Source organism: Astatotilapia calliptera, chromosome 20, assembly GCF_964374335.1.
Source record: "Astatotilapia calliptera chromosome 20, fAstCal68.1, whole genome shotgun sequence".
Taxonomy (NCBI): Eukaryota; Metazoa; Chordata; class Actinopteri; order Cichliformes; family Cichlidae; genus Astatotilapia; species Astatotilapia calliptera.
The window spans coordinates 36923277-36941886 of record NC_137441.1 but is presented as its reverse complement, the minus strand read 5'-3'; the positions used below and the strand labels follow the sequence as shown (position 1 = coordinate 36941886).

General features: G+C 43.3%; 1 protein-coding gene across 3 annotated transcripts; it reads right to left on the bottom strand.

Annotated features, from left to right (window-relative positions):
* Positions 1-4416: 4416 nt before the first annotated feature.
* Positions 4417-18398, bottom strand: LOC113013918 (extracellular matrix protein 2). Of its 3 annotated transcripts, none has more exons than XM_026155153.2 (11): positions 17783-18398; positions 17460-17614; positions 16755-16988; positions 16535-16663; positions 16359-16455; positions 15989-16104; positions 14364-14496; positions 14040-14197; positions 13729-13868; positions 5078-5404; positions 4417-4774 (listed from the first exon to the last, which is right to left on the bottom strand). In XM_026155153.2, the coding sequence occupies exons 1-11, from the start codon at positions 17973-17975 to the stop codon at positions 4609-4611; spliced, it is 1848 nt and encodes a 615-aa protein (XP_026010938.2). In that variant the 5' UTR covers positions 17976-18398; the 3' UTR covers positions 4417-4608. The 3 variants fall into 3 exon arrangements, with proteins under 3 accessions (XP_026010938.2, XP_080150611.1, XP_080150612.1); XM_080294485.1 differs by having other exon boundaries at positions 17460-17611; positions 17783-18245; XM_080294486.1 differs by lacking the exons at positions 4417-4774; positions 5078-5404 and adding an exon at positions 12947-13126.
* Positions 18399-18610: the final 212 nt, after the last annotated feature.

The window sequence follows — 18610 nt, the reverse complement described above, 5'->3', positions numbered from 1 at the left end:
TTCAAATCTAATTATAGGGGAGGAAAGAGATACAAAAGTGAATGTCTATAAAACATAGTATGTCACAGGCTGGATTTCAGCCAGCAGTGTTGGGATCTTGTCAAAATTGATGAAATTATGAAAGCAGAAAAGTAGATTGGATCCAAAATGGAAGCGCTTTCTCTGACTACCAACAGCTTCCTTTTTCAGCACGATAGTGATGCTAACACTGTGCCAGCACAGTAAAACCATACCTGGACAGAAACTCTCACACAGCAACACTATCAGCCATGGACTGACATCCCCGAGCCCGCACCTTACTGAAGCAGCGTGGAGTCATCTAGACCTACAATGAAGCAAAACGGAGCAAACATCCAAAGAAGCACCAAATCACAACAAGGGTTGTGTCAAGAATAAAGGCGGTCGTGCCAAAGATAATCTTGTTAGAACTGTACAAACTCTGCTTTTGCCTTATATGCTGTTTTGTCCATTCACATTTCCTCCTGTTTCAAGATGTCTGCGCATCTATCTCCACATTTACCTAGCACGATATAAATGGCTGCTCAAGACTTTGCACAGCGTTATATGTATACAGTTTTCAAGATGGCTATTAGGGCAGGATGGTGGAACAGTGTTGCTTCACAGCAAGAAGGTCCAGAGTTCAAATCCATCATGTGGCTGGGACTTTCTGTGTGGAGATTTCATGTCCTGTTCAGGTACTCTGGTTCCTCCCACACCCCAAAAACATGCAGTTAGTGGGGTTGGGCTAAAACTGTGACTCTAAATAGGCTGTAGGTGTGTTTATGTGCTCCTCAGTGTTAGCCCACAGACTGGAGTGATCCCCGGCTCTCACCCTGTGGTAGCTGTGATAGGCTCCAGCGCTCCTGCAGCCCTGAACTGGATAAGAATAAAATGAGTTGATGGACAGTGCCAATGATGTTATTCTAGAGGCTTGTCGTGACAAAACAGGTCAGGAAATTCCACTTTTGAATTGCTGTGGAAGAAAATTTGCACGTCGCTCTCTAACAGACTCACACACAGACTCACACATTTTCATTATAGTGCAACTGTAAATATACTGTAGCACCACAGGAGAAGAAGCCGGCCCTCTGAGTGGCCCAAACAGTGAGATAGCACCATTTTTAAGGGACACTGGAAGGTAACAATAAGAAAAATCATAGTTGATTTTTAAGACAATACTTATTTACTGACAATAGAAACGTTTGTGTACTGTATATCCTATGCTTTTTCAGATTACATAAATATCTGCTAAAGAAGGGGGAAACTCCCAGGACATTTAATCCTTCTCTGGGAGTACAGCAGCTACAGCTGTGCTTTATGCTTGCAGATGCTTTCCATGTAATTCTTTAAGCACTGGCAGTCAGCAGCTGGTGAAATAAACCCGTCTTTTATTGTGAAACATCCAGTGGCCCATTTCCGTCTGATTAGTGATAGCAGCTAGTCGCACCACAATAGTGGACAAAGTTTATATTTTAGTTCTGGGATTATAAAACATATGCTTTTGGGCCTTTTTCACAGTTTTCTATTAAGTTTCATTTTGGCAGGATGAAGTGTTGTTTCTAACCGATTTGCCAGCACCCGGACCGAGGGAGCAGTGAGTTTGGCGAGCCACACGATCTTGGAACTCTTATGACATTACACAAGGACTGCCACACAGACATTAATCCATGAGCTCTGCTGCTCCAGGCCTGTCAGCACAAAATCACTTTTGCCATCATATAAACTCAAGAAGAAGCTGACACTGCCTGTCTGACGTTTAGTTATCTACTCTTGTCACTAACAGTGTCGTATCCACAGTGGTGGAAAGGCATGCGGGCCGGATCAGTGCCCTGCAGGGGCTTTTGGCAGGGGACAGTGTTTTGATAAAGGACTTTGCAGATGACATTCCTTCTTTCCCTGCTTCCTCTCTTTCTCCCGTTTGTAAATGTGCTCTTTCCCTCTGCTTCACGCATTTTAATTTTCTGTGTGCCTGTGTGTCTCTCTCGCTGTGGTTCGGTTGATTATGGTGTTGGGCTGTAGCTACAGGGCTTGGCATCTAAATTAAACTCTTTCTGCTCTATACAAGTGTTCATCTAACGTGTCTCCAGAGATTAACACACCCACTAGCTCTTAGACAGCTACTGCCATGATCGAGGCTATGCACCATTGGATGATATTTACTCATATGTTGTTTAGTTCTTTTACACTGTGATTTAACTAAATGAAAAACAATTTCCTACTCAGTGATGCTTATACCTGCAGAGAATGCACAGTTTCAAGTTCTAGCAAAAACAGTGTCCTCACTTTTAGACCCTGCATCCATACTCTCTCTTCTTGCCTCGCGTTATCTGTTTCTCTGTTGTCACAGTCCGAGTCAGGAAGAGAATCTTTTAGCAGTTTTTCTCTGTAAGTGTTGGGCCTTTTTATTTTATCAACCAGCACTTCATCCGCCAACGCCCAATCAAAAAACAAACACAGGAAGCTGTCGTCTCAGGGTAGGATGGAGAGCTACATGGGAGACAAAAAGCTCGACCCCCCTCTAGGGCCGGTCAGACTGAGCTCGACGGGATGCAGACAGCTGCTGGCTATGACAGCGCGTCGATTTAACAGTTTAGTCACGTCACATGTGGCGTCATGCATGGAAGTGAAGTGGTGAGCCCGTGACATTTGCTAAAGACTCCATCTGACAGGCTGTGGAGGCATGTTTAAGGATTTCAATTCAAAAATCCATCTGTGCAAAGATGGAAAGGTTAAAAAGAGGAAGAGACACAGCTCGCTCATTTTTGTGCAAAGCTTCGGCTTAGCCTGTAAGTACAGGAACTGCACTATAAATGTGAATGTGCAGTTTCTTAGACAGTAATATGCTGTTTACAAAATGACTGTACAATTATGGAGGTTGGAGGCTGCACCACATGCACAGGGCTGAGAGCACAAATCCAGCATGTGCTCACACGCCCAGGGAGAAAGGATAGAGAAGGATATGTGGGTCTGTCTCATATTCAGAGGGTACGTCTACCGGATTTTATAACCTGCTTCGCTTTGTCATCAGCTCCATCGTTAATAACACAAATACACTCGCTGTGCTGTTAAGTGTCGATCGCTCCCCGCCTCCCTCCCTCGAGTGTGTTTGTAGCGTCTGCAGGGGGCCTTCTGTTCTTCATTTAGAGCTGCAGGAACACCGCACTCTGGTGAAACCTTATACCTTAAGCCAGCTTGTCAACACAGCAAGCGCACTCTGCGTAAATTACGACTTCGTGCGCTAAACACAACTCAATGTTTTATCGTTTTAATTATACACATTACTCTGAGTGATATACTGTGAAATGTGTTTTGTCTGAGTATGAGTGGATTAACTAATTAAAGAGACTGCTGCAGCATTTGATTGCTCGCACTTGCATGCGTTCTTTTAAAACGCCCTGAAATGTCACGTTACGCTTTGACGATGGAGATATTAACGTGGGATTAGATGAATGAAAACACTCAGAGTGGCTGCTTTTCCTCTGCTTTGTTCTCTTTAGGAGTGCTTTTGCATGTCACGCTTACAGGATTGCATTATTCTGCGCAAAAGGTGGCACGAGCAAGTGATGTTAAGAGTGGGACAGAAACACAGAGTTTGTCAGTAAACAACAGAGCTCCAGATGGGAAAAGCACTCTGAACACGATCTGATCCCGGCTTCTGTATCTTCTCCCCGTGTTGTAAACCTCCTTTCTTCTCTCCCTTGTAGCCGAGTCTTATTGAACTCACTGCCATGAATATTCTCATGTTTCACTGATCACCTTAGAGGCTTCCTAAGTACAATGGATGTATTGTATCTTAAAAGCCAGCCTGTCGTTTATACCCGAGCTCCACTCAGCTTTAACATGTTCCTCAGCTTTTCCTCATCTCCTGCTGCTGCCTCATTCTTCTCACGCACACACATACATGTTTGCACTCCAACTATTGAAACACCGTGACTGACGTCATCATCTACATGTTTGGAGACCCCAAACGAGGCCCCGCTTTCACAGTCAGAGTGACCCTGAGCATTTCTGGAGTGGCTAGTGGATGTTTATTTTGGAGGGTTTCTAGTTGTAGGAAACTAGTATGATGTTTATATTTTTCTTCTTAATGGCCCCCTGAGGTTCACACTGTGTTGCCAGAGATCTCACTTTCTCTCAGGGAGCTAAAGTTTGATCATGAAGCGGTCAAACGCCATCTCTGCCCTTCCAAACATCCTGCTTTAGTTCCTCTTCCACTAATTAAATAGTTGAGCTCAGACTACTGTAAGTACCTCAGGCTAGAGACACAGGTTAATCCTTTTCTTTGCTTTAGTTTCCCAAAGTATCAAATCCCTTAATGAAAAGACAAAACTTGTGCTTTATGTGCATTCTGATTGCAATGCATCTGTTACAATATAAAAAGCAACTTTTACAACATTAGTTATTTTAAGCACAATGTCAAGAACATATTTGCTTTATTACATACTGAAATGATCAAAGATGTGAGAGGAAAATGGCTTTAGAGATGATATAATGAAAGCTGCAGCTTACTAAGCAACATACATGGTGAAAATGTTTTTTCTGCAAACACTGCATCATTACAGGGTGATGCAAACGTGGGAGAAGAAATGTTCCCGTATGTCTGTCCTATCAGTCAGACCACTGCTGTGGATGTAGAACAAGGCCCTGAGGGTCAGTGAGACAGGAGAAAGCGTTTGGGGGAATCTTCTCGACTTCCAGCAGATTGTTTTCGAGGTGGACTGAAGCCAAGGAGCCCGAATTGCGAGGGTGGCACACGCTCCACTGCCTCACCAGCCTATAATTGAAACATATGCACACTGAAATTTAGGCAGACAATTTTCACTATGAAATAACGCAGAAACCAAACATTCAAATGTTTATTATTTTAAAATTAAAGTCTAAAAGCCGTATATAATGTAAAGATAAGAAACACATTTACATAAGAAATTGAATGTGTTCTTTGTTAAGCTCCTTAGAATCATTTCAATGGAACCAGCAGAGCTAATGGTGTTAAGACAGGATTGGGTAACAAGCAAGCAGTAAGCTCATCCCAGCATTATAGAAATCACATTTGACTTCATGGAAAATCCAATTCTACCTGATCTGGTTGTTGCTCAGTCTCAGCACCTGCAGGTTTTTAAACTGCCGGATGCAGCGAGGAACTTCTCCGAGGCGATTGTGGTCCAATAGGAGCTCGCTCAGCGAGCGGTAAGATCCAACAAAAGAGAACTGTTCTATAGCGTCGTTGCTCAGGTCATTGTGGGACAGACACAGGGACCGCAGGCCGGGCCGCAGGTGACGGAACGTGAAGGCTGGGATGTGACTGATGCTGTTGTGCTGGAGGGTCAGATTACGAAGAGGGCGCGGCAGGTTTAGAGGAACGGAAGTGAACAGGTTGTGAGATAGATCCAAGGCTTCCAAGGACCTGAAGAAATACAGTGCATAGAATAATCTCAGTCATATTTGCAAAGAAACGTCCAATCAGTCTGAAATTGCTCAGAGACAACCTGGAGATCCATATTTCCAGTGATATCACAGCACTTATGGCATCATGCTGAAGATCTCAGTGATCTCCCAACCTTTCTACTAGTGATAATGCTGAGGTTAGCTGCTCAGCAGAAGCATGTGATGATGAAGTGTTTTAGGTTTTGCAGGTTTCCTGATTAAGCATGTCAATAGACCCACATCCACACTGACTCATAAACCTTTCATCTCAGCTTTCATCTCATGTTTTATCATTTCTGGCCTCCTGCATCGCGCTGTTGGGGAGAAAGGGAGGCGGGCCTGTGTGGTGGAATAGCAGGGTGCACCAGCCAATAAAACAGTGGGGCCTGAGGGGTACGATGGCTGTTTGGGGGAGAATTTGAGGCAGAATTGCTGATAGAGAAAATGTTTGGCTTATGGGAAACCTAAAGAATAGCCACAGAGCTGGGACCAGATTTCTGAGGTCTGAGACAAAGACAATAATAATAATTCTGACTTATCAAAGCAGTCCTCGGGGTGCACTGCAGCACTGTGATTCAGTGTTTATTAGAAGGTCTTACACAGCTGTTTTGAGTTTACAGCACAGCTCACAGCAGGAGACAAAACCTCATTTTCGGTTCTTCCTCCATTCACTGACATCACTGAACAAAAGGGCTCAGAAAACATTCAGGTGGCCAGTTAATGACTACAGAGTGATGGGAACTGGGGCCCAATCAGTGAAGGCTTGTGGATGCTGAACACATGTGGGCCAACGTATGTCTGACTGATGCTGTCTGCTTCACAGTTTCTGTTACTATCAGCTTACAATAGAAAGCTTACAGCAACTCTCCTTCTTTTGAACATTACACCTGTTTCAATAAACCACAGCACATATTGCCTCTTTTCCTATTAAATATAAAGAAACCAGGGTTTGCTCAAGACTGTGCACAGAATTCAAGATTATTACCAAGACATGTTTCCATAGATTTGTCCGGGCTGTGCAAAATATTCACATTTTGTGTGTACGGTGAAATGCTCTAGAATAAAATGCACACAATAAACACTATGACCCACTAACAGGTTCGGCTATTAAGGTGCGACTGTAAATATTCAGTAACAGAAGAACCAAAATAAACTCTTTCAGTATTTCATATGATGAAATACTGCATCAGCACATGTAAGGGTACTCGAAGGGTAACAATAACATAAAAGCAGATCTAATCATTATTTGTTAGTTTGTCTTTTCCAAGAGTTACTTTTATTTACTGGCAATAAAAACTTTTTATGGTATATATCCAGTCCCTGTTCACATCATTAGTTTGCAACACAAAAAGATGTTTTTTTGATTTTTTTTAAAAGGAGCATAGTTTATATTTGCCCAGACGTATTTCTGGGTCACACTACAGTGGTGCAACTGAAAGAAAAACACGGGATCTGTGGAGATGGTTGCAAAATGGATGTGGAAGTGCCAAAACCTGCAGTTCCTGTCCGGACCACCTAAGGCTGGCTCCAAAAGTGAATCAGACCTCACCAGTATTATATAACACATTACTCTTACTGGTGTCTTTGATTGGCACGTGTGCCAACACAGCTCACTGTTGACCTCTCTGTTGTCTTTGATCTCCTGCTGCCTGTCATCCTTAATGAAATGACCTGACAAACAATAAAGCCTGATGTGTGACACGGACTCTCCAACATGGTGAATAACAAACGTAGTCTGTGCACCAGTGCACTTCAGGGACACAGCTGGCCCAGCAGTAGGGTCGAGGCTTCAAAATGCAATTTGAAACCAATGAGTGACATCAATCTTTCATGTACAGCCTGTGTATCTAATCTGCATTAGAACGTCCTCCACCTCCATCATCTCTGAGAACAACTTTCAGAAACCTGGGGAAGCACAGCAGCACAGAGCACACAAAGAAACCAGCAGGCACTAAATGCACGATTTTCTGTGAATTTCTATTAAATTAAATAAATAAAAAAAGAGTGATTTCTGTTCCCACTTGAAACCATAAAACACATCACTATGCTTGTTTCTGTGTACCAGTTTAGACCAGTTGTGTGCAGCTGATTTGTATTCAAAGACTTTGCCAGTAAGCTCAGCAGCAGTCCACCAGTGTTTAAATACCACATGGTATTAATGAGTGGAGAGACACACAGTCCTCTCTTCTCAGAGACCTCCACCCGTTGGCTTGGCACCTACACAAAAACACAACAACACTCTCATACGCACAACATGACATGAACTATGCGCATCCACAGAAAATAAATATGCTGGCAGACACAGATGGGCGTCAAGGAGGTGCAGCGAGGATGCAAATGCATGGATTTGAAATTGCTATTCACCCACCCAAAAAAGAAAAAGATGCACATACTATGATCAAATAGTCATGCACAAGCACACAACACACAAGCTACTCCAGGCAACACACACACACAATTCACACCAAAGCAAATGTTTTTGCTTTTCTTTTTTCATTAAAAAAAATCAAGTCTGTCTCGGTTTTGTGCAAAGCGTAGTCCAGTCCTGCAGCTGCTCAGGGTGATGGTCTGCTTACAACGGGTACTGCACTTACAGATACACACGGCTCCATTTACGGTGAAACCACAGCGTCGGGATTACACAGAATAGTCGAAGTATTCAAGCCAGGCTCTGTGATTATGCCAAGCAGACTTGAACGCCTGCAGCTGGACTTGAAACTGCACCGATCGATGGATGACGGCACGTTCTGGACTTATTAAAGCTGCGTGTGCACTTTTGTGCGCACTGGATGTATTAACACTGGCTGATATCTGGAAGTATTTGTGAGATCTGTTGAAAACAGTCCCTCCAATCATTTTTTTTAATTCCAACTGGGGTCCTGAGGGGCTGGAGCCTCTGCCAGCTGCCACTGAAAGCACACAGAAGCATATTTGAAATCATTTACCGCATTACTCGAACAAATAACTGGACTTTTTTGCGTTCTATAAATCTAGTATTTTAGTATTTATTTATTTATTGTCATTGTCAAGAACAATGAAATTGCGTTTGGGGCTTCCATACAACCCAAAAAGAAGAAGAAAATAATAAATACCCCTTAAAACCCAAGTGTACATATTTAACCCAGTGTGACTCCAATGCAATAAGACAATCCTTAGCAATAATGTTCGTAGAAATTCAGACAAACACCTGAGAAACATGACAAAATACAACAATGCAACCCATTCAATATTATTGTACTGTGAGATATGATATCAGATATGATAGTTATCTATTTAAGAAAGAGGGGGGGGGGGCAGGAGGGGGAAGAGAATAAAGATATGATGCACCAATGCAGACCAGTTCATTGCTATTAAGAAGTTGGATATGGTTATTGTCCGTGAGAGGGGGGCAGAGAGTTCAGGAGCCTCACAGCCTGTGGATACAGGCTGTTGGCCAGTCTGGATGTTCTGGCCTGTATAGACCTGTACCTTCTCCCTGAGGGCAGCAGATGGAAAAGGTGGCGCGCAGGGTGATGTTGGTCCCGCAGGATACTGTGCACCCTCCTCAGACAGCGAGTGGGGAAGATATTACTGATCTCTGGCAGACTTGTTCCAATAATTCTGCCAGCTTCTTTCACCACCCGCTGGAGTGCTTGCTGATCGGCCTTGGTGCAGCTGGGGAACCACACTAGAAATCCATACGTCAGAACGCTGCTGATGGCACAGTTGTAGAAGTTCAACATCAGAGATCTGGGAATGTGTGCGCTCCGCAGTCTCCTCAGGTAGTAGAGGCGCTGTTGGGCCTTCCGTACAACTGAGGTGATATGGTTGCCCCAGGACAGGTCCTCGGTCACAGTTACCCCCAAGAATTTAAAACTGCTCACCCTCTCCACCGCCTCACTGCCAATGAAGAGAGGCAGATGGTTGTTATGGCCCCTCTTCCGGAAATCTACAATGATCTCCTTGGTCTTTTTGGTGTTTAAGACCAAGTTATTGTCGTGGCACCATGACTCTAGTTGTTGCACCTCTGTCCTGTAGTTTGTCTCATCATTATTGGATATAAGTCCGAGCACTGTAGTGTCATCTGCAAACTTAACAATGAGATTGGACGCGCAGGAGGAAATACAGTCATGGGTGAAGAGAGTGTATAGCAGAGGGCTCAGAACACACCCCTGAGGGGCACCGGTGTTGACCACAAGGGTGGAAGAGGTGTTCTTACCCACTCTGACACTCTGTCTACGGTTAGTGAGGAAGTCCACAATCCAGTTGCACAGAGAGGAGTTAAGTCCCAGTTGGTGGAGTTTGGGACGGAGTTTGTATGGCCGGATGGTATTAAAAGCCGAGCTGTAGTCTACAAAGAGGAGCCGTGCATAGGTGTTCCTGTGTTCCAAGTGCTTCAGTAATGTGTGCAGCACTGTGGCGATCGCATCCTCGGTTGACCGGTTCTCCCTGTATGCAAACTGGTGCGAGTCCAGGGATGGTGGAAAAGCAGCTCTGACGTGTTTGATGACCAGTCTCTCCAGGCATTTGGCGGGAATGGGGGTGAGTGCCACAGGTCTGAAATCGTTCAGACATGTGACATTTGACTGTTTTGGGATGGGAACGATGGTTGCTGCTTTGAAACAGGATGGTACCAGTGAACAGGACAACGAGGTGTTATATATAGAGGTGAAGACGTCCGCCAGGTCCGCAGCACAGTCTTTTATCTAAAGTGAGTTTTTACACTTGCTAAATGTTACGTGTTTGCAACCACGCAGGAAACCGTTAAATGTGAACTGAAGATCACTTAAATGAAACCCAGCGGTCTTCACTTGATGTTAGCGTCATATTTTAGCCGGTGTGTGCCCGTACAGAGTGTGTGCACGTACAGAGTGTGTGCGCCGTGTTTGTTTCCCAGTTTATATAAGCTCATTACGACACCAATTTGCGCCGGGCCAAACAGGAAAAGGGCTTTTGATACAAGTCGTATCAGGCTGAGACACGTCACGATGCGACACACACATCTTTGGTGTGATGATCACTGAACCTGCACCTCCATGCGATCCGTCTAAGCCTGCAGCGACGATAAATATACACAGATCTCCCATGACAGCTTCTCTGTGCAAAATGACACAAATAATAAAAAAATAATGGAGAAAAATAACATTTGATGTGCCGTAACAGCCATCTGTTTCAGCACAAACCAAATTAAAAAAATACTCGGCTCTTCTGTCAGTTATTATCTAACGGAGTTGGAGTGGCTGTTACTGGGTATTTTTAAGTCGATGATCCTTTTACAAGAGTGTTAAGTCAAACTGCAGAGCACGCAATAAAACAAAGCCATTATTACACAATCCATCATTTTTCTGTAAATGTTTGACAGCATAAACTACAGTCTGCAACCGGAAAGACTTTATCAATGAAATATGATCATTTGGGCGTAGTGTCGCAAATGAGAAAATGCTCTGGTTTGAGATCAGGCACTGACACAGGCAGGTGTCAGGTGTGTGTGCATGTGTGTGTCTGTTTTAGTTGTGCAGCTGTGTTTTTGAACAGGCTGCTCATTGTGCCTGATAAGAGTCAAATCTAACTGCTTGTGCAACAGCATTAATTGTATGCCAGCGCAGCTTCGTTACATAACAAACAAAGGAAGGCACAGTTGTTGGAGTTGGAAGACGTATTCCGATGCATCGCTTAGCTAAAGGTTACATAACTCTAGCTACATCACCTCGTGAAAAACGAGTAATGCATTCATGTTCTTTTAACTGGAGCAATCATTTGATTTTCATCCTGAAACACACAAAGTAGATCCGATACACATCCTTTTTGTTTATGAGGACAACACCACTTTTGTACACTTCTGGTTTTTTACCAAGTTTTCCCAAAACAGCCTTCTCAGTGATGCTTTAGATTTCTGACTTATTGAATGTAATCCTTAGCCCAGTTTGAGAACCTGAGCTCTATTAAAATGGTTTTGTGCGTCCATCAGTGTCCATGTACCAGGAAATCCCACAACAGGATCGTGCCACCACTGCGTTGGACTGTAGCGATGGTGTTAATCGCTTCTTAGTGCCTGGTTTCAATCATGCACACGACCCCGGGAACTATGAACTGAATTATGAATCTTTGTTTCAGAGGATTTTGCATGTCATGCTCTAATACCTCTTCCACCGTGGCAATGACAGAACCCATTCAGACGTGGTAGCATTCCCACCAAAGAAAAAAAAGTGACAGAGAGACAGAATCACAAAATTGCTGGGCCCAAAACCAGTATAGGAGAGGCCACCACAGCAACTTCAAAGCTGATCTGCTGACGCAGCCAGCACATTTGTTTCCCACAGAAAAGAAAGAAAATCTCAAACCTGCTGAAATGTAAGCTTGTTCTCAGAAAGCACTACAGCGCTGTCTCCAGAGAGGCACTGAGCCAAGAACGAATCAGTGGAAACCAGGTATCCAAGCCATTCAGGCGCTTTTTGGCAAACTGTGCAGCCATTTGTGTGGATACCTACATTAATGATTGTCCTTCTAAGAACTTGACCCATCTCTAAATCTTACAAATCTCCCCAAACTGAGTAATCCCTGTTTACTCCTGGACACCGAGACTGCTACAGATATGTTTCCGTATTCTCCCTCAGCTTATGCATTGACATAATCACGTCTTTGTCCTTAACAGGCAATTTTCTCAACATCTCACGCTGGTTTTTACTCTTACATACAACATCAAGTGTCAGAGCTTTTAGATTAAGTCCAGTGAATCCAATATGCAATGAAAGATTGTACTTGTAGAATCTGAAGGATCATTAAAAGAAGGATGTGTCTGAATACTTTAGTATACTGGATATTTCAGTTCTTTTAAAATAAGATTAACCGTTGCTATTATTGTGTAGACTGATGAGGGGGAAGTAATGCATATGGGGGGGGGGGTTATCCCAAATGAGTCAGAGACATTTCACAGGCTCTGGAAATGTTCTGTTTTCATTACACGTTATTTAAATACATAATGAGGTAAGTGAGCCCAGTCTGCCTGAGAAAGATCCCAGCTCCCTGTTACCTCGTTCTCCCCACTCATACCTCGATCACCGAGCTAGAAGCAAAGCAACACTGTGACACGAAACAGAAGCACCCTGCGAACTAGACCCAGCCAACTGCAGTTCTTTTCACATTAAGCAATTCACTTTTGATCTTTGTTTTCTCAGCTTTTTCAGGCACTTTCTGTTTCTTAACGTGCCTCAGTAGGACCACATGATGATATGCTATTAAAGGTCTGTAGACAATCAGCTGGAAGGGAGGGTTCTGATCTTGTTAGCGACCTTACTTATTGTCTCCTGCTGTATAAGCGGAGTTTAGGTCAAGCTGAGTTTATTCACTGTCTGGTGTCTATGCAGAAGCCTTAAAATGAAGGCCCAGCTACTAAGCCTGCAGACTCGATGGGAAGTTGATGCTCTCACGACTAATGAGGTCAACGTGTCAGGCATCAGAAACAAGTCTCATGAAGACTCAGGACAGTCTGTTCGAATTTCCTCCAGTGAACTCCATCTTCCTGTCCTGGAGTCTGCTTTGCATCTAGAAGATTACAAGAGTTCATCACTTCCTAAAGTTTTCCCAGACTGCATCTTCTCAAGTTAATGCTTCTGCTTTGTGCCCTATATACAAAATCTCCACAGCTTCACTTTCCTGCAACTCTCTTTTGCATTCTCTATTTCCTCAGTTTTCCCTGAGGCTCCCACTTTGGTTCGCAAGGATCCTAAGGAGCAAAAAAAAAAGAAAAACCCACTGGAATTCACTATATTTAAACAGCACACACACAAACACAAATACACACATACAGATGCACACAGTTGCCTCAAGCCCTCGCTCACACGCCTGCTCATCCAAGTACACAAGGTCAGCTGTCAAAATGTGTGTGATATGTGAGCATACATGTGTTTGTCTGTGTGAGGAAGGCTGAGAGAGAAGCAGAAGAAGAAATGAGAAAACTGTCTGGCTTTGTGTAAATCAGTCTAAATGTCTGCTGAGAAAACACGTACTGAAGCTGATGTCCAACACTCCAAATGTGTTGTCATTTTAATTCAGTCATTTTTGAAAGAAGGCATCAGCTTTAAACATCGATGATTTACTTTACTGTGATACTAAATTACTGCCTGTTTAAAAAAATCTCATCGTTTAATGGAAATTTGTTGTTTCATATCTTTTAGTGGCCACAAGAATAAAGTGAAAAGTGTTTTGAACTTGAACAAATGACAGCTGCGTCTTCAGATTCCTAAGCAACACCAGGCTGCCCTCTGGTGGCTGATGAAGGAACTACATAACATTGGGATGGATGGATGGATGGATGGATGGACATACTTAAGACGCGTCCATGCATGGGTAGCGATGTCTTGCTCATGCAGACGGTTGTGCCTGAGTTCGAGCACTCTCAAATGAATGCAGCCCCTCAGCGCTTCCTCTGTCAGCTCCTCAATTAGATTTTCATTCATTTGCAGCGTCTACAGAATGAGGAAGACAGAGACAGATGCTGAGGTGTGATACAGGAGACAGAAATGTGACAGTTTAAAATGAAAACAATCAGTGAATATGCAAACAGTGTCCGAGAGTGTCTAACTCCAAGCAGTGAGAGAAAGAGGAAAAAATGACTCGAAAATGTGGTACATGTGCACCTGAAGAGAGGGAGGAAGGTTCAGTGGTAGCGACCGGAAGTGATTGTTGCTCAGCTGGAGGTCAAGAAGTCTCTGTAGCGGCCTAAAAGCTGGAGGGGACACACTGGCTTTGTGAAGAGCATTTCCTCCCAGCTCTAGCTTCAGGAGATTCATCAAACCTATTAGGAAATAATACCTATGATGTTACACCTGTTATAATTTTTACACATGACTGTGTTCACACACACACGCACACACACACACACACACACACACACACACACACACACACACACACACACACACACACACACATGCACACACACACACACACACGATGTGTACCTTTGAAGCAGTGCGGTGTGAGTCCACTCAGCTTATTGTTTTTGATTTTGAGCTCCTCCAGAGATGAAGGCAGCGTCGGGATCACGGTGATGCGGTTGTCATCCAGATCCAGCTTCCTCAGAGAGGTCAGGTTCTGCATGAAATGAAATGCAGCACAAATAAATAGGTGTTGAGCAAAACTGGGATGATAAAATACACTAAATAGATACTTGTCTCCAAGTCCGTAATTTCCCATCCCTGCTTGCCAATTGGGATTTAATCACAGAGCTCACAGAAACACACCAAATGAAAGAATGTCACATTTGTGCATCTCTTCCATTCATGTGATCTGTCCTCTCATATTTTTAGCAAAGCCACTCCGGGTGGCTCTTCAGTGAAAGCTGCTGTGGTTTTGATGGGTGAATAAAAGCAGTGGACAGGACTTCGCAGCATCCCTCCAGCCAGTCCATCAATCCCCTGTCATTACAGGGATGTGAGCAGAAACTGAAGAAGAATATTCCTCTAAAAATAATTTCCTCATATTCCCCACATCATTGGCTGCAGCTTTTTTCCAGCAGGTTCTTTCAGCCAATACCGTGACAGTATAGCAGTGGCAGTGTGTAATGATTGGTCAGAGTGTGGTAGGCTCCCTCGGTGTGGCCTGTGGTCAGAGGTTATTCTTAGACGGATTAGTTAATGCATTTTCAGTGCTCTTTTATTACCGTAATGATACAGGACATAGCCTGCTTTTTATTTTAACTAGATGCAAAGTGACCCATAAAATGTGCTTGTAAGTCAGAAAAGTACTGACAGGCGGAGGACTCTCTGTAAGAGTGAAGACGGAGCTACTAAGGATAATGTCAGAGCAGTTCAACACGTCCACGTCAAAGGAAAGTCAAACAGGGTTCAGTTTCAGGCCTCGAGGCGTAAAGTTTTTTGGGTTTTTTGTTGATATGTGTGTTTGTCTCTGCTGGTGCTGTTTAAACACACCAAATAGTTCTTCCCAGAATATTATTTGTGGCTCGAACTGACAGTGAATACAAACTTTCTGTCTCATTACGAAGGTAAACTACAGTCTGGCGGTATATTAAATGTTGTTGTTGTTGTCTGCTGTAAATTATTTTATCACTTCTTTCTTTGGCCAGCAGACAATGAGAGAAGCAACACTGACTTTTCTAACAGAGTTCAGTCACTGTCAGTGACACTTGTTTGTTTTTTCCATTCCCAGTCTGGATAAATAATACTTGATATTTCATGACAGTAAATATTTTCTAGAAAACACCCAACAGACATAAAGTGCAGTTAAAAATATATAGTTAGAAAACTCATTGAGTGCAGGCAGAACTGGAAGTGCAAGTCTCCAACTGCAGTTGTAAGACGAGTGGGAGAAACTCTGCAGTCAAACGGTGTTGGACAGCCTTGGTTTGTGGTGGATTTTCACACTGGTATTACACACATATTACTATATATTACTCACTGGGACACAAACCTCAGTACAAGAGCAGTAGATTTAAGTCAGAGTAACCACCACCCTTTACTGGTTTTACTTTACTTTTTCACTTTTTATATAAATAGATAAATAAAGGGATAAAAATATGTCACTTGTGAGTAATTTTAAAAGATGCAGCGAGAGCAGTGTTACTCACAGAAAGTGGGTTTTGGCTGAACGATTCATCATCCAGTATGTTTCGACTCAGGTCCAGCATGTCCAGGTTCAGGAGGCCTGAGAAAGCTCGTGCCGTGATGATCCTGATGTTGTTCTCTGAACATAAAGTCAGTCACATGACACTTCAATTTTCAATTTGATGATTCACTAGCTGGCAGCATAATAATCCACGTCGTAATGTATTCCAGTGGTAAATCCAGGATAACACTGTTTACAAAAATATGGGCATCGATGGCTCACTAATGATGGCTGGGCTTCCTGAGCTCTTGTGTTTGCTCTTTTTTCTTTTTTTAATCTGTGAAATTTCTGTGGGGTGCTTTCTTTGACTACAGCTGTAGATATACACATACCTGCTAAATCCACCTTCGTGGCTTCAAGGTTTTGGAAGCTTGGCAGGTGAGTAATGCCGATGCCCCTGCAGCTGATCTCTCTCTCAGTGCTCTGACACTTAATAGAATCAGAAAACTTTATTAATGCCCAAGGAAATTATGTAATATGTAACAGGCAACTCTATAAAGTTAGAAACCGTTTCTGTTTGATTGCTGGGCGACTCAGTCGGTTCTTCCTCTGCTTCTTCTTCTTCTTCTTCTTCTTCTTCCTCTGCTTCTTCTTCTTCTTCTTCCTCCTCCTCCTCTTCCTCTTCTTCTTCTTCCTCCTTGGAAGAAAAGAACAACATTTAATTACCCAGCAAATCAGTAAGTAAATAAGACAAGTTAAAAAAGATAACTAATATTACAAACTATAACCTCTTCTTCTTCTTCTTCTTCTTCCTCCTCTTCATCATCATCGTCGTCGTCTTCATCGTCGTCTTCATCGTCATCGTCCTCCTCCTCATCATCCTCCTCCTCTCGTGCTTTCCTGAGATCCATCAGCCTTTTCTTCTCAGCGTGGAGTTCCCTGAGTGCAGCCATAAGAGCGTTGCTGTCCTCCCCTCCTTTTCCAGGCTTTCTCCAGCCGCCAACGGGTCGCCCCAAACCCGCCTACAGAAAGTAGCAGGAGACCATTACTGGAATTAATTACTGGAAACAGAGACAAGTCTCACATAAGGACTGTGTGTTACAGGTGCTGCATGTTTCTTCTTTTTGTTTTGTTTCTGACAGGTGCACCAGTTGCCAGTACACCGTGCTTTTCTGTTTGTGCTCTATCCTTTTGTTATATGTTCACTCCTATTTTCTACTGCCTTCCTTCCCCCCCGCCTGTCAGCTTAGACATTGTCGTACTACACATATACTCTGATAACTGAAACAACACGAATAGAAATGAATAAATAGGCAGATAAAAGAAACACATGAAGAAGAGGAGCCTTTAGGGAATTTTTAGAGCTTATCTTGGAAAAGCAAAATGTGTTCGGCACAACAATTCAGATCATAAAATCTGATTGCAAAAGCTGCCAGACAGGACGGCGACATGACCTAAAAGATGGTGTAATATGATTGTGTGTCTCATCATACTATTCTATATGCGATGGACTCCACTGTGGCTGCATGCTTCCTCTTCCCCCAGGCACTTCTCCTTCTTCTGATCGCCTCCAGGTTTCCAGAGCCATGTTTTTCCTGCTTGATCACTTTCTCAGCATTTGCTTGGAGATGCTCATCCTCACTCTCTTCTTCACCAGGGTAACAGAAAACATAAATCAAACCAAAAATGCAGTCATGAAGGAATACACTGTTCGATTTTTAATCCTCTGTGCGCAAAATAGGTTAAAATTCTCAGTTATTAAGTGTTTATTAACCAAGAGCGTGCAGACAAAAGTGGGCAGACTTTAAAAACTTACCAGCAGTGTGTGCACCCGACACTGTCACCCCTGCGTCGATCCTTGGCGAAGGAACGGGTGCTATTTCTAGTTCGGATATCTCAGCGGAGACTTCCATTAATGCATCCACGTCATGCCAAGAGTCCAAGTTTTGTTCTGAGGAAACTATTCCACTCAGACAGATGAACACGATCCACGTCCATGGCATTTGCATTGCTGTATATTTATACTCAAATCAAGCTTTTTTCAAATGCAGAGAAGCCCAAAGGGTTTAATTTCTAATCCTCAGAGCTGAAGCCAAGAAGAAGCATCAGAGCAGGAAGCGCAGATGGTTAGAAGTCTACTTACAGACAAGCAGACAGTTCTTCAGTAAACCCTGGAGCTTTATGAATGCAGAGTAAACGCTGTGGTTTCCCTTCTGTTCTGAGTCACCTTGAAGCAGTGGTCAAACATATTGCACGCGCTCGCTGCTCAGAGTAAATGTTAAAATGAAGAAAGAGAGAGAAAGCGTGAAGGGACATCCAGCAGGCGGAGAGGTAAAAAAATAAATTCTCTCAGTGTTAATAAAGAGCCTCGATTGTTGTACCGTGAAATACAGACACACCCTGCTCCTCCTCGTCTCCACTTCATAACTGTCTGCGAACATTACGTGGAACAGCTTTTTTCTCTCTCCTGGAGGAGAGACGCTGACAGGACGGCGGGGGGTGATACTGGAGCGCAGTAAGTTTTGCACACTGGTGATAGATTTTAGTCGTACATTCTGTTGTGATTTGACAAATGTGTTTTTGTAAACCGCTGTCACTTTTGTGCTTTTTCTGGAGGGCATCAGAATGTTAGTATGAGTACAGC

Bases quoted from the DNA above. Each gene is read 5' to 3' on its own strand.
- LOC113013918 (XM_026155153.2), bottom strand. From the start codon at position 17,975: ATGCAAATGCCATGGACGTGGATCGTGTTCATCTGTCTGAGTGGAATA. The intron at 17,615-17,782 runs GTAAGTTTTTAA...ACCCTGGTGAAG, and splicing joins GTCGGGTGCACACACTGCTG to AAGAGAGTGAGGATGAGCAT. The intron at 16,456-16,534 runs GTTTCTAACTTT...GATTCTATTAAG, and splicing joins CCAGCAATCAAACAGAAACG to TGTCAGAGCACTGAGAGAGA.